Source organism: Stylophora pistillata, chromosome 13 (genome assembly GCF_964205215.1).
Source record: "Stylophora pistillata chromosome 13, jaStyPist1.2, whole genome shotgun sequence".
Classification (NCBI taxonomy): Eukaryota; Metazoa; Cnidaria; class Anthozoa; order Scleractinia; family Pocilloporidae; genus Stylophora; species Stylophora pistillata.
Genome location: NC_142531.1, coordinates 10535560 through 10563051, shown reverse-complemented (window position 1 = coordinate 10563051; position 27492 = coordinate 10535560). Strand labels below are relative to the sequence as shown.

Genomic DNA, 27492 nt, shown 5'->3' with positions numbered 1-27492 from the left:
ATTTGGTCACGATGAGACTTGTAAAGATGTACTGATCTCTGATAATTTGACGGAAGATCAAAGACGACAGGTAAAAACCTTGCTACATGAGTATTCTGATGTATTTTCAGGAAAACCAAATTTAACCAATGTAGCGGTGCATAAAATCGACACGGGTGATTCCCCACCCATTAGGTGCGCCCCTTATAAGGTCCCTCAAAAACTTGAGGAGGAGGTTAACAAAGAGATTGAAAATATGCTGGAAATGGGCATAATACGCCATTCTACTAGTCCATGGGCGGCCCCTGTTGTCATTGTTCCCAAACCAGATGGTACAATACGACTGTGTGTTGATTACAGAAAAATGAATTCTGTCACAAAGATGGATGCTTATCCTATTCCCTCCATGGAACGTATGATTGAGAAGATTGCCTCTGCTAAGTACATTAGTACAATTGATCTCACAAAAGGTTACTGGCAGATTCCCTTGGAGACCTCTACCATCGAAAAGTCCGCATTTATTACTACCAAAGGCTTGTATGAGTTCTTAGTTATGCCATTTGGTATGAAAACAGCTCCAGCATCCTTTCAGAGGATGATGTCTGAGAAAGTCTTGCAGGGGTTAGATTTTGCAGATGCCTACATTGATGATGTCGAGGTTGACACGTCAACATCTTTTCCCCAACACCTTTTTGAGCTCCAACAGGTTTTACAACGTTTACGAGAGTGCAAACTGAATGCTAGGCCGTCCAAATGTAAGATCGCGATGTCAACGGTCGATTTTGTTGGTCACAGAGTTGGAGGTGATAGAATTCAGCCCCGCACAGCTTTGGTTCAAGCCATTAAAGAATATCCCAGACCAGAAACTAAGAAGCAGGTAAGATCTTTTCTTGGCTTAATCGGGTATTATAGGAAATTTATCCCAAATTTTTCGGAACGGGCTGCTGTCCTTACCGACCTCACTAAGGGTAAAAATCCCTCTAAGGTTCAATGGAGTACTAATCATGAATCAGCTTTTCAGGATTTGAAAGTTGCAATGCAGACTCCCCCTGTTTTGAGGCCACCACACTGGAATGACGAGTTCATTTTGCAAGTAGATGCGTCAAATAGAGGTCTTGGGGCCATCTTAAGTCAGAAAGATCAGGACGGGGAGGAACACCCCATAGCATATGCTAGTAGAAAGTTACAGCCTAGAGAGGAAAAGTTGTCTACCACAGAAAAAGAATGTTTAGGAATTGTTTGGGCTGTTGAGCTATTTCGCTATTATTTATATGGCCGCACTTTTAAGCTGCAAACGGATCACAATCCCCTTGTGTGGTTAAATCAGGTTCGCGACAAGAGTAGGAAACTATTAAGGTGGAGCATTACCTTACAGGAGTACGACATAAAAATAGAACATAAGAGTGGTAAGCAAAATTGTAACGTAGATGCCCTTAGTAGGGCGTAAATACCTCATATCGCTCTACAGTATATTAATGTAATCTTTAATTAAGCACTATTTTTGTGTTTCCATGTCCCCAAAAAATAGCTATTTAAGGGGGGAGGTGTCATGGAAGTGTTAGGAATTTATTTATTAAATGTAAATTATTTTTTTGTATTCTCTTAGGATCAGTGTAGTTCGTGATTATTTGTATCTGTTACGTAATTTTTATTCTTCACTTGTGTAAACTGTTGTGTAATTAACCTTTATTGTGTATATCAAATAGTTTTCTTCATTCTTTTCGGGCACCTTGCGTCCATGGGTATTTAAGGATTTGGGTGGTTTGGTACGGGGTGGTTTTGTTTTTGAGAGAAGGTCACCGGCGGTGAAGGTTTGAAAGTTACCAAGACTCGTTCGGATCAGAGCACGTTTTAATCACTGAAGAGTCATTCAGCAAAACCGTTCCTTTACACGACAAAAGATCCATTTGTCGGGGAGCACATGTGTGCCGAGAAGCTGGCCGAAGAAATTAAAGCGCAGGACTTGAAGGAAAAGGAGAAGATTATCTTCTGTTAGACAGTAAGCCAGTGAAGACAACTGAGTCAAGAAAGATCTGAGCGAAGACCGAATTACGTGAGGTTGGAAACTTCTACGTTTAGCTGGGTTAAACGTGAGTTCGGTTTGTGAATTGTGAATTTGGTTTGAATTGTGAATTTGGTTTGTCAGTCGTTTGTTGGTGGAGCGTGGTGATTTGTGGACGGGAGAAGAACACGGGCGTAAGGTGAAACCCAACCGAACTGAACTAGAAAAAAAAAACCTTTTTTTTATCTTAATAGTAATAATCTTGTAAATAGTTTTAGTGTACTGTAGTTTAAGTTAGCGTATTCCTGTAAATTAATTAGATCATTGTATTATCGTTATTGTTAGTCGCTTTATTGTTGTAATTAGCATAATAAATATCTCTAGGCCTACGTTTAGTTGTATTGTGGCGTGTGTTCTCGGGCTCGTTTATGTTCTGTGTTTTGTTTGCGTTAGGGGGCACCCACCTTTGTGGCGCGGATTCGTCACACCCTCCCACTTAGCTCACGGTCTGGATGCGCAACTGCAATCATCCAATGAATCAAATTCGTTTTAAATGGTCAGGAGTGAAAGCAGAGCGGATAGATTCTACCAATCACTAATCTCCCTTCTCCTGTTTCGAAGACTCACTTTGTTTTCTATCGTATTTTTTAGGAGGGCTTCTGCCACTTTAAAAATACCACAACAGGTGCTAAGCTGGATTTTTACATGAACATTACCAAAGGGAACAAGCAGGAGTTGAAGCAGGCCATTGCTATATACGGTCCAGTCAGTATCCTCATCAACACCCAGCGAAAGACTTTTAAATTCTACGGATCAGGAATTTATCATGACTCTGACTGCAGTAAGTAATTTACACGTATTGTAATTTAAAGGCTGCGTGGAGGTTTTTTAACTCTTTGACCCTTAGGCGTGACTAGCATCTAATTTCTTCTTACAATATACCCATTGATTCAAATATTAGCGGAGCTCGCAGAGCGTAGCCCCATAATTATACAAATTGGTAGTAGTAACCCATCAAGCCAAAAAAATTTGAACTTATGACCGTACGGGAGTCCGTACAAGGTGCTACTTTTAGCATGCGCGGTCAACTATACAGTGGGCACGTCAATGCCACGGCTTTTTCTAGTAGTCCGGTGGTCAGTGCACTAGGCTCCGAGTCGGACGACCGGGGTTCCAGTCCTGGCCGGGACAAGGCGTTGCGCCCTTGAGACGTGCCGGGAAAAAATGCGAGCTCCGCTTTTAAGCTTGGCTAAATCTATATATATAAGTCACAAGAAGAGAAAGAAAATGATACCAACCTTAAAAAGCTCTCGATTGTTAAAAAAAACTCCTTGTCAGCACTTTAGAACGTGTATGAAGAACAGTATAGAGAATATGCATACTGATGTTAAGGAGTAAATAGTTAAAGGATTTCATTGACGAGGTACGATTCATCCTAACCAGTGAAGGTGGCCAATTTGATGAGTTTCTTATCCTCGTTTTCAGCTCATGCATTGGATCACGCGGCCTTAGTTGTCGGATATGGAGTTGAAAAGGATGAACCCTATTGGCTGATTAAGAATTCTTGGTCAAAAGCTTGGGGAGATGAGGGATATATCAAGATCGCCATGAGAAATGACAATTGCGGTGTTCTGCAGAAGGCTGTCGTGGTCAAGATCAGAGATGATTAAATTTAAAGAAGTGTTTGATATAAGAACACGTAGTTAGCAAAGTCTCATCTTTTCCTCTCTCTTTTTATGTGGTGACTATGAAAACAAACAGCATTTTCTTTCTCAAGCTTTTTTGGGGCACCTGCTGGAGTCGCTGAGCGGGTAATAGTTCGGAGCACCATGGTCGGGTATTAGAAATTTTTCAAGAAGCTGTATAGATGGCTTGGTGAGACTGCATCATTTAGAAGCTTGATCGTCTTTTGTTCGTGGCTTATTCGTACTTTATTCGTAACTTAGTCGTATTATATACTTAGCTTTGTCGTACTACATTCGTAGCCTTAGACGTGAGTATATTCGGGGCTTAGTCGTGCTATATTCGTGGCTTAGTCGTGCTTTATATATTCGTAGCTTAGTCGTGCTATATTCGTAGCTTAGTCGTGCTATATTCGTAGCTTAGTCGTGCTATATTCGTAGCTTAGTTGTATTATATTCGTAGCTTTGTCGTACCACATTCAACCGTAGCTTAGACGTGACTACACTCGTGGCTTAGTGGTGCGATATTTGTGGCTTAATCATATTATATTCGTAGCTTGGTCGAACCACATTCGTAGCCAAGTCTCCTTAGCTAAATTCGTAGAGTAGACATATTTTGCTCGTGACGCAGTTTCGCTGGCTTCTTATCAAGATCGTACGGCATTCAATGCAGCTACCGTTCGCACTACATTCTTGACAGTCCTCAACATTTGAAAATTCACATTTTTCATTCTGCAGTCTTCACGCTCTGTCATATTAAGTTAAGGTAAGATGTGTTGGTGTTAGTTGTGTTTACGAGTTGCCTGAGGTTAACTTCCGACACAAAGAATGTTAAGCTGCTGTTGTAATAATAATTGGCCTGTAAAGCTTTCTTCTTTCAAATTTCGCTACATTCTTTTATGCAGACAAGTTATTCAGTGCTATTTAGAGAAATGCACGTTCGGTCATTTGTTTTCGTTCACACTTTTAGATGTGGTTTGTAAAGCAAATGCCCTGATAGATGAGTTAGTCTCAGTATTATTAATATTAACTGTATATACGTGGATTTCTTTTGTAATCATTGTTTACATATTTTTTTGTATGCCATGTTTGTATAGACACTGACGGGCCGCACCAGTAAAGGGCCTAAAATAATTGGGAATGTACCGTTAATACACCACTTAAATAAAGTGTTAAACCTAAAAATGAAGATTGCATTAAACTTTGTAAGAAATGTTGCACATTGTTGAACTGCTCTTTAATTTTTTTGCGCGCTCTGCTCCCGTACCAAATACCCAGCGATGTTCCTCCTTATCGCAAGGCGCTTTGCGCCATAAACTTTTATAGTCGTGTTTTTGGCTTCGAGAGATGTTTTGTTTAGGGATCTTTCCCGTGTCTTTTAAAAGGGGTACTTCTCGGTAGAGATTCTCGAAATTCTTGATCTGTCCCTAATAACAGGGGAAGCTTTGTTACTTAAGGTGGCTGAACACAGTTTATGCGCGCGCTTTTGCTGATGCAATTCAGCGCGCGCACAGGGATTACAAAAAACAAACATGCCGTCAAAAGAGCGATCCTTTTAATTACTTAACACGTACCCGCACTATCTGTGCTATTTTCCTCTAGAGTTGGCGCAGTGTATTGAGGGCTTTTATCTTTTATTAGAAAGATATGTAAGAAAAGTTAAGGGTGCATAGAACAGGGCTGAATAACGTCTGCGCATGTGCGAGATCTCTTGGCTCGCGCTAGCGCCAATGGCCTGGGCACCATAACAAACTTCGAAAAAATGGCGGCGGTTTTAAAAAGTTTCGTATAGCGCCCGGTTTTTGGTGAAAAGGTAGTGCCAAACTGAAAACGGTAGAAAGAAATCTTTACGCTAGTTCCCTCGTTCATTGACCAGCACATACACTTTTGTACACTGAGGTTTAAAGGTTGTACACTTAGTGAAAACAGCGCGTTAACACGATAGATTTATCGAAGACTTAGCAGATGACATCTTAGGCGGTGTTTTGGATGTTATCGACGTCCATCCTATAGTTCTTTAGTTCCCATGCAAAGCCCAATGAGCGGACTTGGTGGTTTATTAAGCGAACACGAGCTGGAGAAACATGCCAAGGTCGATTGAGGCGGTTTGACGAGGCCATTGCTCGGTTTGTGGAGGGAAGTTTAATTTGCTGGGCTTGCACTCGGCATTGGATTAGAGCAGCTCGGGAAACAATTGAATATTGCTCGGGTCCACTCTTGGAGCACTCCAAAGAGCTGTCGAAGAGAAAAGTCCCGAGGCGGTTCTACCGTGTATTTGATCGGGTTCGAGCTAATGTCCCCACTTAACGGCCCGGAACCCGATGGTGCAACAAGTGTTCTACAATTGCTGATAGTGTTTTCTGCAATGAACCAGATTATGTTCCACCAGTACAAGTAAGTGAGGTGCTTATTTTTGCCTCATGTTGTTTAAGCAACATTGAGATAATTATAGATATAATTGCAAAAGCACTCAATATTTGATGCCCCTGAAAATGAAATACCAGTCCCACACAATTCAAACACACATAAAATAGGCTGGAGCCACATTTTGTTTGTTTATTTGCCAATTTGGCCCACCAAAAAGCCAGACTGCATAATTGCTACTTTGTTATCACAAAAAATCGTTCCAGAGCAATACCAAAATATTTTAACATGTATCTGCTAAATAAATTGACCCTGAATTTAAGAAAATCTAATTTCGTCATATTTTTTCCTGCTCGAAGAAAATTTACTTATCAACCTAAAATTATGATGTTTGATAACGAGCAGAATAAAAATGTAGCTTTAGAATGTAAGGAATTTATAAAATACTTAGGGATACTAATTGATAATCATCTAACTTGGAAACATTATATTGATCATATAAAAATTGAAATAAGTCAAACCATTGGTCTAATATCTAAACTACAGCATTTTGTTCCAAAACACACTCCTATAAATATCTATAGATCTCTTGTTGCACCTTATCTGAGCTACGGGCTAATAGTTTGGGGCCAGGCATGTAAAACATATCTTGATAAGCTTCTAAAGCTGCAAAAACGAGCTCTACGTTTTATTTTTTTTTCTGACTGCAATCTGCATGCAATTCCTCTATTTTCCAATGCTGTTATTTTACTGCTACAATTTTCTTATTGAGTTTACAGCTAACCTGATGTTTGATATTAGACACAAAAACGCACCTAGAAGTATTCGAGACCTGTTTTAAGACATTTCTAATATTCACCCCTATAATATCCAATCCTCTGCTTCGCACAACTTCTACACACAAAGCTCTAGGCTCTCTATTCAATTGAACTCGTTTTCTAGAATTGGAACAAAAATTTGGAATGAGACGCCTCTTACATTAAGGAATCTCCCCAAAACATGACTTAAAGATAAAAATTAAAAGAGTACTTTTCAATATTCTGTCTTCGGAAGACTCCTATATCGACATACGAAACATCATTCAAAAGGTCAAATTTTCTTAAGGTTTTTAATGTATTTCTAGAATAACAAGTATAGCCTTAATTGTACTATTTTTGTATTTTTGTAGAATCTTTGTTTTTATACCTACTCTTTTTATTTAACTTCCCGATTTCTGTAAACCTGTATACTTATTCTCTCTAATTAATTTCCTGATTTCTGCAAACTTGTAAACCAACTTTTTTCTTAGTTAAGACATGACCCACCTAGATTAGCTAGCTACCTGTGGGCATGTCCAATTTGTTAAAATAGTCATTAGAAATTAGAATAAATAAACAAAAGTTGTAAAGGTTGTTGCTGTTGTTGTATATGCTCCTTACTTTTCAGAGAAACACTAAGGCATCTACATCTTCTCCAACCAGTATTAAATCATCTGATGGCAGACAGGTACATGAACATAAAATAATATCATAAGAATCAATTTCTAATTATAAAAATTGTCCTAATAAGTGACATGGTGATGTTTTGGTATGAATTTTGTTAGGAGAGTGCTTCACAAAGCATGGCCAGTCAACTTGACAAAACACTACAAAATAAGGAAATGACATCTTCAGGTAAACAACTTCCCACAAACTTACTATTTCTGTAGTATAACACATGTAATTTGTTTGTAATGTATTAACTAATTAAAAGTAAATAACTCTGAGGGGGCACTGCAACAAGAGGGCACCTGCAGGTATGATAGTCATGTAAATCTAAAATAAAATGATTCTCTGATTAAACACTCCCTCCACATCATCCTGCAGTTCATTACTATTTAAAAAATAGATATTGAATTGCTTTTATGGTTTAAGACAATTAACAACATACCTCATAATTTAGGAACAGTGACATGTGTCTCATTCAAATAATAGAATTTATCGATCGAGTAAGATAAGCAAACAGTAAAAAAAGTACTGTACAGGGGTATAGGTATACGTAACAAAGGCTGCTAGTTTCGAAAGAAACTGTTTGGGGCTGCGTCGGTGGGAGTAACGAAATAATTTGGATATATCAACAAAGTTGAAATAATTTTGTAAATTGGCCACCGTAACGATTACAAAAGCTGACGTTTCGAGCGTTAGCCCTTCGTCGGAGCCAACAATACGTAGCTACACGTAGCCAACAATACGTTCCTTGAGAAAGCATTTTTCTTAGCTTTAAGTTTTGCGAGTCAGCTTACGAGTGCATGCAGGTGCTGGCCATTCATGTTTCACGACAACACAGAGCGTTTGTATTCACATAAATATTAACTTACGACTAGCGCAAGAAAGGAGCCGTTTTGATTACAAAACAAACTAAGATCGTAATACTCACCTCTGGCGACACTTTTCCAAACTCTCATGTTGCCTTCAATGTCTCCCAAACATCATTTCTTTCTCAAACGAAGCAGACGAGTGTAAATCGAAACGAAGAACGCGTCGTGGCGGTTGAATCAAAAGGCGTCTCCAAAGCTCAGAATATTTACCGCGTTAACGACAAGTTTTCTCGTATTTCTCGGCATTTCTTTGGGGAAAAACTTCGGATTGTTCAAATTTTCAATTTCAAAAGCATAAAAAGGAGGTACTTGTGTTTAGGTGCAAAAATAATGGAAGATTTTCAGTTCCTTTCTTGTCGTTATTCAATTGGACAGGAAAGAACCACCATCACGTTTGCGCCGAAATTTTGATCTTGTTGTAATGACATCTCGCACATGCGCAGACGTTATTCAGCCCTGTCGCCTAGTCTCAGCTTTTTCGTCGTTACCGAAAGATTCAGTTAAATGCAGCGGATGCCTAGTAAGTAAAAAAATTGCCATTGAACACAGGGATGAAAAACGTCTGCGCGTGCGCCAAAGACCCGCGGTATGAAACGTGGGCTCAGACGCGCGCTTATTTAAACTCAATACACTGCTCAACACACTTTGCGGGAAACGAACAGCCATTACAAAAGTTTAAAAAATAAGGAAGCCGTTGAAAAGATAAGATAACGTTTTAATTCTCATTTTTGAAAAGAAGAAAAGAATTTTAAAAAATTGCGGGGGTGTACAAATTGTAAAAAAAATTGTTCTCGCGCCGAAAAACGGTCTTTTGTGCAAAGTTCCAATACAGTTGCGAATTGGCTCAATTTGAGGCAACGTTTACAGTGTCGTGTTGGCTTTTTCTGATCACTTTTTCGTCCGTTCATGCAAAATGTTGGTTCGTCGGTAAAAAAAGGAACAGTAAAGAACTTTTTTACGGCACTTCTAACTCCCTGTCACTTGGTGTGGAAAGAGCTGTGAACTTGCCAGAAGAAACTCGAGTTTGTTTACATCATCGTCGAAGGATCAAAAAGCAAGATAGTCGCTGCTCATCGCTGTTTTCCGACCAACAATCCAATTAACTAAACTTAATTCCTGTAAGCCTTTTCGAAATTTTGGACACAAAGGGAAGAAAGAAAGCGAGCTATCAATCAGGGACCACGTGGTGTGACGCCTGTGAAATAAAATTTTAAAAGTGTCAAAATAGCTTAGTTAAGTTTTCATAACATTAAATTATTTTGGAATTTACTTTCGTGTCTGTTATATTATCACCATTCAAATTCAAGACATACCAGTAATTTTGATCAATCATTTACCTTAAAACAATTGTCAAACCTTTTCCTCTGATTATGGATATCTTACCTTATTTCATTCTAACCTTCCTTATTATTATTATAAATTTTTGTACTGTCTTGAAGTAGCTGCATTGCAAATTGAATTTAAAAAATAATGAATAAACAAATTTTTCAAAGAAATCTTTCAAAAAAAACAAAACAAACAAACAAACAAGCAAAAAGGGCTTTCCAATTTTCTAGCGACTAAAGATTCCTTTATGGAGTCCTTTACAATGAAAATCTTTCATTTTCCTTTTTTTCTTTTCTTGTGTATCTTTTTGTCTTTTTATGCTGTATTTCCTCATTTTCATTTTTATTTCCAGTGTAATTATATTAAGTTAAGAAAATTTGACTCACTATTTGCAGGTCAAAGGAATACCTTGTAGATATGTAAGAAAATAAAATAAAAGTGTGAAAGTGTGGACCCTCAATGCTAGTGCCCAATTGAACTACTGATAGTTTTTATTTTAATGCTGGCTTATGACTGACATAACTGCCTTGCAGTTTGTAGGTCCCTCTGTGCAAATTCTATATTGAACAACTAACATTTTATTTTCATCATTTCACACTTGCCACCCTCACGCTTACTTTCCCCTTATTAACCCAATATTTTTATGGAGATTTGGGAACCCTTTCATTTGGCATTCCATACTTTTACACAATCAATCAATCAATCAAGTTTATTATCTATATGTGAGGCATGGTTACCCAGATTGCCTGAGCCAGAGGCTCGTGTATGAAACATAAGACAGCAACCCACCCATCCCACCCCAGGGGAGGACATCCACCACACAGTAATCCCGTGTGTGAGAAATTAACGTCTCCTACCCCTAACCCTGCAGGAGACGAGGCCTATGGTTTATTCGTCGTTATCCGAGAAGACTAGAATGTCTATCCATTTCTTGATATTATAGAAAGGTAGCATATTCTCCACAGTTATTTTTAAGAGCATGAGTATTGGTCTGGCTGGGGCTCGAACCCTCCACCTCCCGCACAAAACATCCCAGCACTCTAACTATGTAATGCCACAAAGGTTGCTAGATAAATCTATTGCATTTTTTTTTTTTAAAGTTTTTCTTTCTTAAAAAAGAAAACAAAAAAAAACAGTCAATATCCAACCACATCAACATGGCAATGTCATTTTCTGGTTCTTTCTGAGCACTATTTTACAGTCAACAGTTACTGGCAGAACAGGAAGCATCTCATGTACACTTATTGCTCTTTTGTTATTCATCCAATGTGGATATTTCTGTAATAAGCAGTCCACTGAGTCAGGCGTGGGTGTACCAGATAATTGTTTAAGGAATCTTACTAGGCAACAGGATCTATGATTCAATCACACAAAACTCCTCAAACCTTTGGTGTGTTACAACCTCTGCAAGGCCCTAAAGCACTGAACAATATCATCGACCATACCACTATTGGTCCTGAACTTCCTGTCAGCATTGATCCTGAAACAATTCCGGCTTCTGTTTTCATTTGAGTTCCAACACCATTGTACTTATTCCAACTTTCCCAGGAATTTTTCTTTTTGATAGCACATCCACGAGAACAATGGGTTTCATGTGGCTTTTGCTGAGTGGCAGCATTCATATGAGCTCCTCTCATACCATATGGAAATAACTAATTTCCAATACACTCTTAGGACTGTAACGAATGTTAAATTCCAGTGAGAGCGATATGCATGGGGTAACGGGATATTTTGCAGCGTGTTTGATTTGTTCATGTAACACCGTGTAAGATGGGTGTGCTTTCGCTTCGCCTTGATAAAAATATAAGTTCCATTTTTCTTCAAGATTCACATTTAATACCAAAGCATGTTATTATTTACCTTCTATCAATTTGAATCTGAACTTATTATCTAAAATGGAGGTAAATTATACTCAAAGATATTAAGCTTGCAAGGTTTCCTTACCGAGAATTGAAAGTTGGCTCTTGATCATGAGCAAGCAAATAAACATTTCCCGAAATTAATACGTTCAACATGTCGACGAGTTCAATTTACAGAAGTTATTTTCAAAGAGCGTCCTTACATTCCAGTCTGAAATGCAAAATATATCCACGAATACACAGTTTAAATTGCGCCGACATTTCATCGATCAAACGATCGAAAAGCTCGCCAACGACAACATCAACATGCTCACGTCACGCATGCGCAGACGTTTTTCATCCCTGTCGTGATTGAATGGGAAAATTGCTTTCTCGGAAATATGCCTATTTATTGAGAACCACTCATTAGAATTTCATGAAATTTGGCACGAAAATACTTTACGGAATAAGTAACTGGAGTATTGAAAAAAAAATTGATTTTAAACAAAGGAAATTGTAGAAAATAGAGTGAACTTCCAACAAGGGATGATTAAAGATCTCTCTGTTAAATTGTTAGCAAAATGGTGTTAACTTTTGAGTATGGTTACAAGCTCGTTGCCTGCAAATTATAAAGAAAATCTAATGACCAGATTTTCTTTAAAGAAACAACCGATTTTCATTGTCTGTTTATTTCTATTCGTGTCGCCATGGAAACGGCACACATGTCAGCCCAACTATCAAAAAAGCAAAGTGTGTGTTGTGAACTTGCTTGCTGCCAGTTTTAGCGAGCGAGAGGTCAAGGGTTTCAGAGAAAATGGTGAAAGAAACAAAGGTATCAAAAGCTATGTTCAGCCACCTTAAAGCTAGCATCAGTAGAAGTAAAACTTGGTTCCGCGGTGAGTGATTCTCAGTTTAGTAATGCCAAGCGTTACTCACCACATCATGGCACATATGGATTTCGTTACATCAATTACTGGAACGGCGGAGAAGTTGATTGGTTGAGTTATCAAAAGCCCGAACCAGTCCATCGCGTCATCCTGAATTGATTTAATTTCTCCCGCGTGAGAATAAACGTCTATTTCCCCTTGACAGACGCTTGGAAAGTTGCTAAGGCATAGGTTTTCAACAAGATTTTGCAATGTCGCCGTATTATGGCTGCTGGGATCCTGATATGGTTTCAAACCAAGGGCAAGGTAATAACAGCCATGACAGAGGTAAGTTTGACTTTGATGTAGTTTGAGTTGAGTGTAAATGCGGCGAACAAATATGCCCTACCACCCTTCTTAAGTTTTCCCGCAACTGTCAATCCTTTGCCTGTTTTCCACATTTCAAATAAAATAAAATTAATTAACTTATTTCAAGTTGAATTCTATGGGACACTTGGCATTCGGTGTCGCTCTGTATTTCTCATCTTGTGGAGATTCCTTGCCTATGTATCGCTTTCGCGAATGCATACTGGAAAGTACGGGTTAATTTTCGGTGCAATAGACACAATCCTTTGCTAAACTAGAACTGATGACCGATCGATATTTCAACTTTGTGCAGCATCGGCCACTCATGGTTAATTAAAAAAAAAAAAAAAAAAAAAATTCTAATACGCATGCGCAAAGAGAAGCTAAAATCCCAATTTTTTTTGCGTGCCTGTGCGAGTCCGCCATGCTTTAGAATATTTTGCCGAGAGATGTTCACCAGCATTATACTTCTGGCATTATACTTCCGTGTTTGCTCGCTTTTTGGATGAGGATGTTTGCATGATCAAAGTGCGAACAAAACGCGAAAAAAGCTCGTACAAGTGAAGTTTGAAATTTGATTTGCTGAAGATCAAAACATAAACAAGAAGAAAAACTTTAAATTGAAGGTTAGTCTTCAAATTTTGATGCCTTACTTTTATGAATCTCGAGTTTCTATGTGAAGTATTTGATTTGATGAGAAAAGTTAATTTAGAATTACATTTTACTTTACTTCAACTGCCAGGTAAAATTGCGTTAAGTTTGATGCGGCCCCCAACATTTAAATCACGTCGAATGACCGATCCTCTTTTCTTACGCTTTGAAGTCACTAAGGATACGAGGCTTTAAGAAAATATAAAATATTCTAGCTTCATGATTGAGTCACTCTTACTACAGTCTAGGGCGGATTATTTTAGTGAGGTTTCGGTGGATTTTCCAAGTTATGGCTAGCGCTGACACTACCGTCATTGGCCTTTTTGCTGTGCAAGTCTTGTGTTGGTGGGGTTGGTTGGCGAATTGATCGATACTATAGCTAAGCAATTGCGTCTTCATAGCAGTTATAGTCTTGCCTAAAGTAATCCTACTTTGGCTTATTTTTTCGCTGTGTTTTAGTGGGAATTTTGCAGAAATGCCTGTTTGGGTTTGAAATGTTAACTAGAGGAAAAACTTCGGTCGAATCAATATTTATCATATGACTTCCTAACACCTCATCACTGTCAGTTCAATGTTTATTGATTTAATTGTCTTTCAATCCAACCAGTCTATTTCCTAAAAAGTTTCTCATAAGTTTAAAAATTAAGCCATTTTCTTTATCTGCATGTGTCATTTGAAACGAATGGCGTCAGGTTTTTTCTGTTTACTTAGTCGAAGTAGACGATGAAGCTCGCAGATTAACATAATCAAAGTTGCACTGATTCTTCAAGCATGAGACAAGTGATACAACAAATGTTACTCAAGGGGCTGGAACTCCCAAGTTTCTTTCGACTGCTATAATCTGTTGTACTCGAGATGCCCTCTTCCCTCAAGAGTATCTATGAATGAACCTCTCTTCAGAGGCCAAGTTTCACTAGGAAACCTCAGTAATTTATCTCAAAGTTTATCTTAAGAGATCAATTTACCTTGGCAGGCGATAAAATAAGGGTTCTATTTTTTTTATCAATTTGTAGATTGACGACATTACCATAGAAACGTTATCTTTAACAAATTTGAAATGCAAATTTTTCACTTATCATTCAGTTTTTGTCACATTATGGAAACGATACTGCCTGACATTTAATTTTGAGATGGTTAAAACTCAAGGTTGTTCTGAAAATGGTTTTGCCAGTATTCTCTTATTTCTAATTTTTCTAAATATATTTGAGTAGCTCAGCTGACAGATTTTAACAAAACTAGGCTATTCGATACTAGGAACTGTATGTGGTAAAGATTAAGCCAATTTCAAAAAACATGCATGTACAGAAGGAAAGACAATAAATCTCGCACAAAAGTTCTTTTTTTTGTTACTCCCAAAACATATGGTTATAAAATGACACTTTTCCGAGATTGATATCTGAGCATGCATAAGCTTTAGAATCTTTCATTTCGCAATCTTTTCCCTCACTGTTTTCTTTTCTGTTAACTTCTTTGAAAGGTATAACAGACCTATCAACAGTATGGGTATGTTTACTGGAAACCTTAGAGTCTATTTCATAAAAACTGCATTGTTCTATACTGTTTTAATACACCTTTTTAGACAAAAATCATGCAGCATAGGAGCCGTCATATTTGTTTTGCATGGTGACAATTTTAAAGCTCATGCTATTTTCACATTCAGATCTAGTGCAGTAAAAACCCTATGGAGCCTCCATAAAATTTATTTCAAGTTAAAATGTATTCAAACTAGTTTGACATGCATTTCACTTTGGACTTGCATTTCACCTTGCAATGCATGTCTTGATCCTGAAATTCTTATTTCTTGAGATTGATGACAAGAATTAACTTTAATGTTCTCTGTTGGTAAAAGAGATGTAAAGTTGCTGAATAGTTAGTACAGTAACTATATACAGATTGGATGGCAGTGACATTTACTGTGGCAAGCTGTTATTCAAGAGATTGTCATTAGTACTAGAAGCTCACCACTGGTTTAAATTATCAGCCTTTCATTCTTTCTACACAACTTGCCTAACTAGCTTATTCTTCGTGCGAGTTGTGTTAGTACTTTATTTGTAATTTTATGGTACAATTGCCAATAATGATTTTGAAAGTCTTGTCCAGATTTCAATCAGAAACGGATATGACAAGTGATCAGTTGAAATAATTTTATGGTCTTAAAGAATGTTTGAGCTTCCAGGATGAGAGATGAGTTATTTCTTAAGTGATTGATATAGAATTGCCTGCCATAAAATAGGCACTGCCAACCCCCTTTCTTTAAAATGGGCAGCTAAGCTGGTGCTGGCATTGAGGCATAAGATGGAGGTTCAAAGTGCCCTTTTGACTAATTCTCAGTTCTCTAAAGTCTTTTAAAGTGTAAATCATCCATTTCTACAAAGGCATCTAAAAAGCTGTTAATGTTATTTTAATCTGACGTTGTTTAGTCTTGTTCCCAGGGGATACAGGCTTTGGGAAGATGTTTGGTATCCATCCTCACTGATACCATTAGTTGTACAGGTTCTTAAATGTTGTTTGGCTTCTAATAAGAGTGTTCTCAGACTGTCAGATTGTCAGACTTTTTATTCAGAAGCTGAGTATTCCATTTTCAGAGTATGTGTACTTCTGATGTGGTAGGCAAGTAGAGAGAATGTGATTCAATTATTGCTGGTCACACTTTTGGGTTGCTTGCTGTTAATGGCTTAATTGTGCAAAATGTTAAGAATCACATGCAGCCCAAAGCTCAGTCAAGAGGCAAAGAACCCAACCTGTGAGGTGTAAGGGGAATGAAGTCCTGGCAAACATTCAGGGTTGAGTTCTTTGCCTTGGTTTCAGGCTGGGATCCCATTATGGGATAAGCTGGCCTTCTTGTCTTTGTACACACCTCTCCACATATGATGCAATTCTCATCTGTTGAGGTTTAGGGGAAGTTTGAACAAAGTAGAATATTTAAATTTCAAATGAAATTTTCCACATCACAAACCATATCTGTACTTTGATTATCTCACTTTTCTTTACTTGATAGTGACTCTTTGTGTGAATGATGTGAAAAAAAATTTTGACCAAAAAAAATATCTGCTAAAATGTTTATTTGTTGCTAAAATCGCGAGTACACTGCATTACATGTTGCAGTTGAAGAAAATGTTCACTTAAAAGTGAATACTTTAACTGTTCTACGCCAATTTGAGAAAGCAGTGACATGTTAAATGACTTGCCATTATGCGTGTACTTTTTGATAGGCTTCTAGCATCCTTCACAAAACATATGCCTGCTATGCATGCAAGAGGCATTTTTTGGATGGGTGGGCTGTCAGATGTGGCACTGACAAGTATGGTAACTGTTTTTTTTTATTTCAATTCTGTAAAAGAATCAAAGTGGCTGTGAGCCACTGAACTCAGATTGTGGTGAATGAAAGGCTGGAAATGAACTTTTCGTGATAGTTCATAGCTTAGGGGGTCCATGTCCATGAACTTTTTTATAATGGTTTCTTGTATACTTTTCTTTGACAAGCAGTCACAAAATTTTGTAAAAGGTTTAGTAAGTTGTATTTTGACTTGTTAATCAATGATAAAGAGTGTTTATGTGACAAAGATTATCAAGGAGTGCCTCCTGGTACTGTTGTTAATTCTTTTCTTCTCAACAACATTGACTTTATTTTTTTTTTAAATTAAAGAAATAAAGGCCTTTGTAGCCCTCAGTTAGCAAAGCTATTCTAGGCGGGCTACCTAAACAGACACTGTATAGGCTCTCGCACATACACACACACCCAGAGACACACACACACAGACACACGCACCGACACACGACAATTAAATAAATAAATGAGCAAATAAAAATAAATTATAATAAATAATAGTTTAATCATGTTAAAGGTTTTAACTGAGCCAGTCACATAAGGGAGTTTTTAACAGGTCAAAGTGAAAGCTAATCAGTTGAAATACAAATTTAAGCTAGAAAGGTCAAGGTAGCACCAGTCAACATTCATCTCCTCAATTTCAAGAATTTTCAAAAGCATGTGAGTTAGCTTACATTTAAAAGGTGCTTTCCTTAGCTTACGAAGAAAGCAACTGATGATTTGTTCTCGCCTGTTTTATGTAAAAGCTTCCAGCTACTGAGAAACGGGTAGAGTAGGAATGAACCTGTTCAGAGTGAGTAAAAAGTTCAGAAATATTGGAAGGAGCACAATGATTTTTGATGTCATGTAACAGAGAGGCAACCAATTTGAAGTAAAGCATTTTTATCGGTAGAATTCCCGAACAACTAAAAAGAGGAGCACTGTGAGATGTATAATGAGAAAAATACATTAGACGAAGAACCTGCTTTTGTAAAAGGACGATTTTCTTTAGATGAGTATTCGTGGCTTGGCCCCAAGCAACGAGACCATAGGAAATATACGGTTCAATGAGCGAGTGGTAAATGTTTATAAGAGTAGTGAGAGGTACCAACTGTCTTAGCCTTGCAATAATACCGATGCCTTTGCTTATTTTCATGGAAATGTAGTTAATAGGGTGCTTCCAGGAGAAATTACCGTCAATTAGAACAACTAGGTATTTAAAATATGTCTTACGTTCAAGAGATATTAATTCCTCCAAGTTATTATCAAGTATTTTAAGGTTTACTTCTCGGTATGGTTTGTGTTGATAAGGATGAAAGATAACGAAATTAAATTTAGATACGTTTTAAGAAATAATTTATTTGAATTCAGCCATTCACACATATTTAATAAATCTTCATTGACGACAACTTCATGTTTGTTTAGATCTTTTTCTGCATATAGTAAATTGGTATCATCAGCAAATAGGTAAAAGTCAATTAAACTTTTTAGAGGAATGGTGCATGTCATTGACATAAATTAAGAAAAGGAACGGACCAAGTACAGAACCTTGAGGGACTCCACACACTATTCTCTCTTTGCTAGAGACAATAGAACCTATTTGGGTTGATTGCATCCCAGTATGACGAGAACCAGTCATTAATCAATCCTCTAATTCCTTAATGGTGTAATCTATGCAACAAAATCGAATGATCAACTGTGTTGAAGGCCTTTTTCAAGTCAATGAAAATGCCACAGGAATATAATTTTTTATCAATGTTGTTTTGAATTTTATTTAGAATCTCCAGAATTGCATGTTGAGTTGAGCAGTTCTCTCTAAATCCATATAGTGATGTGAAAAATATATCATTCTTATTAATTTTACAAAAGATTTTAGGCGTTTGTACATTAGTTTTTAGAATATTTTCGAGATATAGCTTGACGTGCAGACTTCAACAATAAGGTCACGCAAAATTGCCTGACCTAAGCGCCACTAATGTAATGGCATGCAATGTGTGCAAACAAGAAAATATATACAAAAAACCCAACAAAATGTCAATGTTCAGTTGGGACATTCTCTGGCCAGTGTTCAATTAAATTGGGTGGAACACTCCTCTAGTAACACCAGTTTCCCAACTGGTTGCTTGTATTCTACAGCTTTCGTTTTAACTTTATAAACATGAATGGTGTCATCTCTTCCTGGATCGATTTTTGTGACATGCACAAGGGGCCAATCTGCTCTTGGTGTCTTCCTGTCACTGTCCAGAACCAAATCTCCAATCTTAAGTTTACATGTGCTCCAATTCCATTTCTTTTGAGCAATCAGAGTGGGTACATATTCTCATAACCACATTGTCCAGATCTCATTAATAATGACTTGCCTCTATCTCCCCCTCTGATTTTTCACTGGAAATTTCTGTGTCTGCCAAAACCCCACATGGTAAAAGATGATTTGCATGACAGAGAGAAAAATGATTTGTTGTGATGGCTTCCAAGTCATTGCCACTTGAACTGACCTTAGTGAGGGGTCTGCCATTCAAAAGAGCAACATTTACTGTTTTGGTAAAAGCTGTTTCGAGGACTTCATCTGTCAGTTTTTGACCATGGAGGACAACCTTCAGAGCTTTCTTACACGACTGAACTAGACTTTCCCATATGCCACCAAAATGAGGTGCAGATGGATCGATCCAGAGGATTAAAATGCTGTAAGGTTTTGTTTCAGCTCACATCTGCTCCAACAAAATTATTCCATTATCGGAGTATATATCTGTTACCAGAACACGTCTTGCCACAAATCTTTTGAGGGCGTCAATTAATGAATACCGGTAGGTCTCCAATTACTTTCCTACCTCCAGATGTATGGCCATGGTGGCCATAATGGTAAACAAACGTTCATAATGCTTTCCTTGCTTGCAAAATTAGGTGCTTGAAAGTAGTTAACACCTACTGTGGTGCAAAAAGCTTCGATGAAGGAATGACTTCGAAAAAAAAAAAACTTCTGGTCGGAGCATTAGTACCAATAATAGTTGACAGTTATTCAATGAAGTAGGGGTGAATAGTGATGGAGAAATATCTGCCACATTTACCGACTCTGAGGTGAAAAACTGTTTTGGTATATACCACACAGAAACCACAAAAAAAAAATAGTTGACTTTTGTCAGTATACTGAAAAAGGGTTGGAAATTAAATTGTTGAAGCACAATTTTGTCTCTTTGGTTGCTCAGAGGTGAACATGAGTACTTGCTAATCACTTCTGATAGATTATAATAAAAGATATTAATGCCTGGTCCATGCAGTGTTCTCAAACTTTTGTAAACTGGGAGAACAGTGCTTTCTTCTGCAGATTGTTGAAAAATGTATAATGAGACAATGATATTTCACTTTTTGCATGATATCATGCTCAGTGGATGCTCGTTGTATGGAAGTTGAACATGAGTGTTTAACTAATTTGCATCTATTCAGTGTGCCAACAATACAATAGACAGAAAAATGATAATGGAAAACATTTTCCTTTTATTATTGCAGCTGTGAAAGAGTTGTAACAGTATGTACTTTTTCTCCACAGGAGCCGTCATTCTATTTCTCCTTATAACACTGTTTGTGACAATAGCATCAGTCCTTGCTGAAGAAAGAGTTTTCAATGCCTTCACTTCATCAAAGGCCTTTTACAGTATTGGCTGCTGTCATGGCCTGGCTGTGGCGTGTTTGGTCTACCTGGTTAATAACAGTGTCATCTCGATCACAAATACAACTGATCATACAGCATTAGAGGTATGCTGGCACTTCATGGCATCCTATTCCTTGTGTCTTGTCCTGTGTAATGCTGTCTTCAACTGGAATCGTAATCTGCTTGCTGTGGCCTGCACAGGTGGGAGACAAGGTAAAAAGAGAATTGAGCATGAATTGAAGTATTCTTTTGTATTTTCATTCCTTTTGGTGAGAAATTGTCTGTAAAGGGAATGACCACTGTGTGGGTTCATCAAGGCTGATATTTCCCTGTAAATTGGTGATGTTAATTTAAAGTCTATTCAAAACTTGTTTTGTTTTAGAGATTCTGAAATGTAGATTTACTGAAAACCTAAGTTTAAGGTACAAATGTTTTATTGTTGTTACTATTATTAACTATTATAATTAATATTTCATGTTTTCTGATGGATAAAGTTAAGTCCTGCTGGGTGAAGTCTGTTTAAATTGAGATAAGCTTTTCAGCCCCTAAAATTTATCATCAAGCAATGAAGTTACTTCTCTTAACACACACTGAGTTTAAATAAATTATCCAGCAAATCAGGTAATGTGAATAAATGGACTTATTAGTTGAAAGATGAACCATCTTTAAATTTCATTAGCAGACATAAAAACTGACTTGTATTTGCAAATGACTGCATTCTTAACAGTGAGAATAGAAGGTGTGTTGAAAGAAGGTGTACCCACAGACAGAGAAATTGCTGAACTTGCCGCACACACTGTGGAAATCTGGAAACGTCTCAGCCGAGCTTTGGGCATCCAAGAAACCATCATAGTACAGATACAGATTGATGAAGATAATGTGTACGAAAGGGCATTCTCATGCTTAAACAAGTGGCGTCAATTGATGGGAGGTCAGGCAAATTACGAAGCTCTAGCTCAAGCTTTGGGGCGTGAGGAGATAGCAAGAAATGATTTGATTCAAAGGTTTTGTTATGCTGTATTGGAAGAACCAGATGGTAAAGTGTGGTTTGTTCATAAAAGATTTTCTTTTGACAATAACAGCCAACATTACTTCTAAATTAAAACTAATTCCATTTTTTATGATTATGCAAATTATATAATTATATTTTTGTGATTTAATTTCAGGGGCCAATGACAACCCACAGGATGGCACAGCTGCATAAGTCAGAAAGTCCAACTCCCACTGCGGAATGGGAATAATTCAGCTCATGAATTGAATCTCATTTTTTCCTCTATTAAGTTAAGACTTCTAACATATAACTCGTGTTAGTAGCTGCAGTGAATTTTGTTGATTTGTGCAGAAGAAAAGCTTTTGTATCCTTAGAAATGAGCTAATTTAGAAAATTTCTTCTAAGAAAACTCTGTAATAGATTTTACAAGGTTGCGTGTAGATGCAAATATTATGTTTCAGTGCAATGGTTAACCTCCTTAACGTTTACCTTTTGTATTTTAAGCCGTTTTACAAAGCGTTATTTGAGCCCTGGATTTCCTAACATAGAGCGAGATGACATGCTTTTGAAAAGAAACCTTTTTTCATTGAAAAATTGATTAAAGAGAGTTTTCTGGTCGCACTGTCAAAGAAACGCCTAAATAAAAAGGTTTTGTTCGCAAGCACAAATATCTTTTGGATTCGACTCTCAGACACTTGAGTTAGGCGCGCATTAAAGTGATTCTAAGAAGGACTCACAGCACATCAATGCCCAAGAACGTAAACTATACTACTATTGTTATCATTAAGGACGGCATTGAGAAAGCCAAAACTGAAATAATGACAACTAAACAGCTCGAACAGTCGCGTGAGCGGGCTTAAATGAGAGGTATCGAACTGTCCCATTCAATTTAAAAGAGCTCGTAAAACTTGGCATTTGCTCGAATTGCTCGCAAAAATTACACGGGTGCTCGCTTGCTCGTGGTCGCAAAATTTTTGCAACTGCTCGCATGCTCGCATTCTCGTTAACTTGTTCTCGATTGCAGGAAATTTTGTTAATCTTGCTTCGTAGTTATTTTTTTACAGAATTTATATAAACGATAAAGCAGTTGTGATATGGTTAAAATAAAGAGGTTGAAACATCCTTACCTCTGGCTTCAGTCTTTCTTCAAGAGTTCAGCCTGTGGCTGACTTGGAGGCGCTGTATGTATTATCGGGAAAACGCACGAAGCGCTATGACAAGCATTTCGTTGATTGGCTTATTCTTTATCATATTTGATCGTCACAGGCTTTCTGCTTGAGAGGGGTACAGTTCCGCAGTTCAAATATGTGATCTTTCATCTATTGACTTGCTTCTTCATCATCTATAGGTATATCACAAACTCACAACGTGACCAGCTCCCAGTTGGGTTAGCTTGATTGCTTAGTTAGCATTCTGATTCCGTTCAGGGAGATGAAGAAAAAAAAAAAAAAAAGAAGGCCTGGTCGCAGCCTATTAACAAGTGCCCAAAATATTTCATTTCTGTTAATACTTGGTTCTTATTAACCGAGCGGGAGGTCTGTATGGGAGAATCTTGACCGAGGTCGCCAGGAGAGACGGAACGCAGTGGGGTCTGTACCAGCGACCGAGGTCAAGATTCTCCTATATAGATCGACTTAGCTCGGTTAATAAGATGTTTCTTATATGGGTGTGTCTCATATCCCAATTTTTTTATATTCTTTGTACCTTTTTTTTTCTAGACCGGTCTAGATGCCGGTCTAGATGGGAAAATCTAGACCGCTTTTAATATTGATTTCGGCCAATCAAATTCGTGAATTCGGTAGTTCCCAGTCCTTGTGAGACACAGCCATATATAATAGTTTATACTGGTTTTGCTTGTACCCTCAGTAGATTCTCTTTCATTACTGGAAGCTAGCCCTAAATTTGTTGTTTCTTTGACCAGTATCCCGGGTATTTTACCTAATGACTTAAACCTTTCGTTTGAGCAAGGAAACATGACTGTAACACGATCTATTTACCAGGAAATTCTGATAAATTAAGAGGAAGCTCGACGTGACGGGAGGTGACATAATCTTGTGTGGAGACATTACTAGCGAACCTATGTTGATCTTATAAATGCCCATTTTTTTTTAGCAAATTATCAGGGTTTGTAGATATGATGGATTTTCCAGTGAGCAATGGGAAATAAAATGAACGGGCTCAATATATTTAAACAGTGTACTCGGATCGCATTTTGTAGTGTTTTTATCAACCTTGGAAGCTTCCTGGCCACTAGTAATAATAGCTATTATAATCTGATGCCACACGGTGGCATACGAAACCCGATTAAACAAAACAGCATTGATAACAGCCCTCCGACGTTTGGGCTTCACCGGCTCACAGAAATTCTTAAATGAAATGTTGCTTTAATTATTTTGATCAAAAGCTAATGGCTTAGCCAAACGAGGAGACACGTCTAGAAACTATGTTTCATGTCGCGCGGAAACACGAAATGTAAGAATTCTTCACGAAAGGCACCCGCGAAGGTAGAAAGTAATCTAGAGAAATACTACTATTACTAGTACTATTTGATCTTCAGAGCTACTCCTAGAGCTTGTCAGATCCGTTCGGGTGTTATTGGTTAGACTCTGAGAAGCCCCCAGATAAGTAAAGTTTCATTGCGTTGAATCTTTTTCAGTCAATTAGCGGGAAACCAGTTTGCCGATCATCAAAACCGAAGCCCGAGATGCTTGTTAGACCGAATGTCACGTTATTTACATTAGATAACCAAAAAAAACACCTTCCATTTTAGCGTCGGGCTAAAAGAGATGGAAAACTTTATATCGCGGGCTTTGGATCTAGTACATCTCCTTGAGAAAAAACTCTTGAAGTTCATAAGCATCCACCCTAACTGACTCACGTGTAGTTACGACTGAGACATAATTTGGCATTAAGCAGGGCACAATTGGTTGTAAGATGCTGGGACTGGTTGAACCGCCCTAGCTTTGCACCTATTGTTCTGTTTTGGAAGTGTTAGCTAGATTATCAGCTATTGCTTAAGGCAATACAAAGTAACCTATTAATAAAAGAGAGTTTTCGGCTAGCGGAAAACTTTTACGAAGTGCTCGCTGCTCGCCATCTGTATTTTCTAAAGTGTTCACTGCTCGCAAGGAAAAAATTTGTCAACTGCTCGTACTCGCAAAATTAAAAACACTGCTCACATGCTCGAAAAGACCATTCGATACCCCTCTCTATCATGCGCCACAATGCCCGACAAATAATGATAAGAATGTCACCTATGTCTTTATCTTTTCTCATTATATTAGTTCTAATGCTAATTTGTACCTAACTCAAACCTTTCATTGCGTTACGGTTATAACCGTAACGGTGGCCAATTTACCATTTCAACTTTGTTGATATATTCAAATCATTTCGTTATCCCCACCGACGCAGCCCCAAACAGTTTCTTTAGAAACTATCACCCTTCTTTTATTGCAACGAGAAAAACTCGATCACTTGCCCTACGGTATACATAACAGTTGCATTTGTACCAAAATAATTCCATATCTTATATAGATATAGTCAAACGCGCATCTGAGAAAAAATGGGATCACAGTTTTAAATATATTAACTTTTGCTGATAATCATTGGGGAAAATTACCAGGAATATACCGACATAAAAGAGAAGAGTATATAGAGAATGAAAAAAGGAAGATGCAAAAACAGAGAGTGAAACGCGAAAAAACTTTAAAAGCAATACTCAACTGCACACAAATAAATTTGACACAAAACATCATTAATTACCCTAGTGACTGCTCTAGTTGCAAAAGTTCATCTAGGTAGAGGCGGATAATTTGTTGCGCTAGGAAATGGAAATTACACAGATATCTTTATGTATTTGTCTTTCTGAAGATTCATGCGAGGGAAAAGTCCTGAAAAAAATTAACATCGCAGACAGTTTGACTGCAGACTTTAAATTGATAAACACGTACTAGTAAAGTTTAAGCGATCGTGGCATTGTGGGTGCTCTAAAGACGAAATCAGTATCTTCCGTTGTGGTCAGATCATAGCCTGCGAGAGACGCAAAGCGACTGAAAAACGATGGCGATGACAAATTTAACGGGAACTGGAACACAGATGAAGACATCTGTAGGCAAGCGATGCTCTCGCTCTATGGAAGATGGATTACGAGATCAATCAATAACTCTCTCAGTGGTCGGAACTTTCTTCATCTTCACAGCATTCCTTGGGAATTCTCTTATCCTTGCTTCCCTTCGAAGAGTTTCTTCCCATCATCCACCATCCAAACTCTTCTATCGCTCTCTGGCAACAACTGATCTATTGGTTGGTGTTGTTAGCCAGTCTCTGTATGTTAGCTACTGGATGTCCATAGCTTACGAACATTGGAGTCTCTAGATCTGTCGATACCTTGTCTATGCTCTCTACGCAGCAAGCTATACATTATGCACAGTATCTCTGTCGACAATGACAGCCATAGGCGTGGACAGACTTCCCGCTCTGTTATTGGGGCTGAGATATTGACATGTTGTAACTTTGAAGCGCATATATGTCGTTGTGACCACATTTTGGGTTCTATCTATTTTCGTTGCTTTATGCCTCATGTTAGAACACAATATAACCTTTTGGTTTGGTCGTATCTATGTACCATCTTGCCCTGTAATCGCAATTGCTTCGTACGCAAAGATTTTTCATGCTCTCAGTCATCATCAGACTCAAGTGCTCGATCAAGTAGGCCAACCAAATTCATCGAACATGGCGCCGCGATACAAAAAGGCGGTGTACAGCGCTCTCACTGTGCTTACAGGTAGGGTTAGTGGCTTGTTATGCGCCATATAGTATACTGGAAATTATGATTCTCTATATTAAAACATATCACCCGTATGTGCTTGTCATATGGGAAATAACAGTTATCGTCGTTTTCTTTAATTCGACGTTAAATCCGTTTATATACTGCTGGAAGATAAATGAAGTAAGACAAGCACTGTAAAGGAGACAATTAGAAACGCACTTTGCTCTTAATGAATTCGTAAATTGTGACAGTTGAATATCTATTGAGGCTTTGAAAGTCAATTTCTAAAAAATACGATCGCTAGAAGGGAAGGTAAGGTGGAGAAAAAATTGAACTTTTATTTGCATCCATATCATATAGAAAGACATTCCTGAGTTAAGATTGCCGCATAAGGTTTTTAGAAGAGAAGGAAGTGACACATGCTTGTCGTTCGATAAGAACAATAAAGAGTTCAACAGATCGTGCACAAGCCATAGACTTTTGATCACGAAAACTTTATTTATGCAAATCATCAGATCCAGGAACATCAGAAGGTGAGGGAACAATTTCTCAGTAATTCCGTGTTTCTTTCTTGCTCACATCTAAGAAAAAAACACTACCCATGATAAGAAAATTTTCAAGGTAGAACGGGTTCGTTGTTTCATTCTGTTTAACTTTGTTTCAAATGAGACTGAAGTAAACGAAAAATGAAAATTATAATGTTCATGAGGAAAACGTGTGAATGAGTTTGCTCTACTAGCTGTTAAAATTTATTGGTACAGTCAACACTTAAAATAAAATTGATCATTTCGAGTCATTGCAGGTTCTGATGTATTTCTTACGCGGAGTGTATGTCAATTGTGTACCCAAGATGATTGTTGATGAAAAAATAAGTTGGAATTGAACACGCATTCAATGTTTGATTCTTCCAGAAATTTCTAAGGCATAGAAGCAACGAAAGGCGCAATCACGTGTCATAGGTATGTCTGAAAATTGAATTATTCGTCATGTTTTGTGCGCGTGGACTGTAGGTCAAGCGGTCCGATCGAACTCGAGACCTGGGGTCCGTTTCTCAAGGCCCGCGGGGTAACTTAATTAACGGGCATGCAAAGCTAAACTACTTTTTTTTCTCAAGGTGGTGGTTTCAAAAATTGTAAAAAGTTATACAATAAAACTATCACTGAGCTATAAAAACAAAACAGACCGGGTTAGAGCCTGAGAACCTTCTTCTCTATTCTTAACATCTTGATTTCTAAATATGGCTTTGGGCCTGATAAATGACTGGGTCTTTCACTACATTGTCTTCTTGGGCAGAGCACTTTACTCCCACTGTTCCTCTCTCCACTAAGGCCGAGGAGTATAAATAAACTGGGTACCAGCGGATTGTCAGGG

At 37.8% G+C, this 27492-nt stretch overlaps 1 protein-coding gene and 2 pseudogenes across 3 annotated transcripts in view; all 3 read left to right on the top strand.

Annotated features, from left to right (window-relative positions):
- Positions 1–5268: 5268 nt before the first annotated feature.
- On the top strand, positions 5269–7609 carry LOC148717582 (uncharacterized; annotated as a pseudogene). Its single transcript, XR_015994843.1, has 2 exons — positions 5269–6057; positions 7453–7609. The product of XR_015994843.1 is annotated as an uncharacterized LOC148717582 (transcript).
- A 5553-nt stretch (positions 7610–13162) lies between these two features.
- On the top strand, positions 13163–22479 carry LOC148717581 (death domain-containing protein CRADD-like). The gene is made up of 4 exons (XM_088743581.1): positions 13163–13384; positions 20261–20575; positions 21090–21398; positions 21529–22479. The coding sequence occupies exons 2-4, from the start codon at positions 20482–20484 to the stop codon at positions 21564–21566; spliced, it is 441 nt and encodes a 146-aa protein (XP_088599707.1). The 5' UTR covers positions 13163–13384; positions 20261–20481; the 3' UTR covers positions 21567–22479.
- Positions 22480–26084: 3605 nt separating this feature from the next.
- LOC148717580 (cathepsin L-like peptidase) overlaps positions 26085–27492 on the top strand; it is a 13180-nt pseudogene continuing 11772 nt past the window's right edge. The window contains exon 1 of the transcript XR_015994842.1: positions 26085–26136. The product of XR_015994842.1 is annotated as a cathepsin L-like peptidase (transcript). The remainder of the gene's footprint in view (positions 26137–27492) is intronic.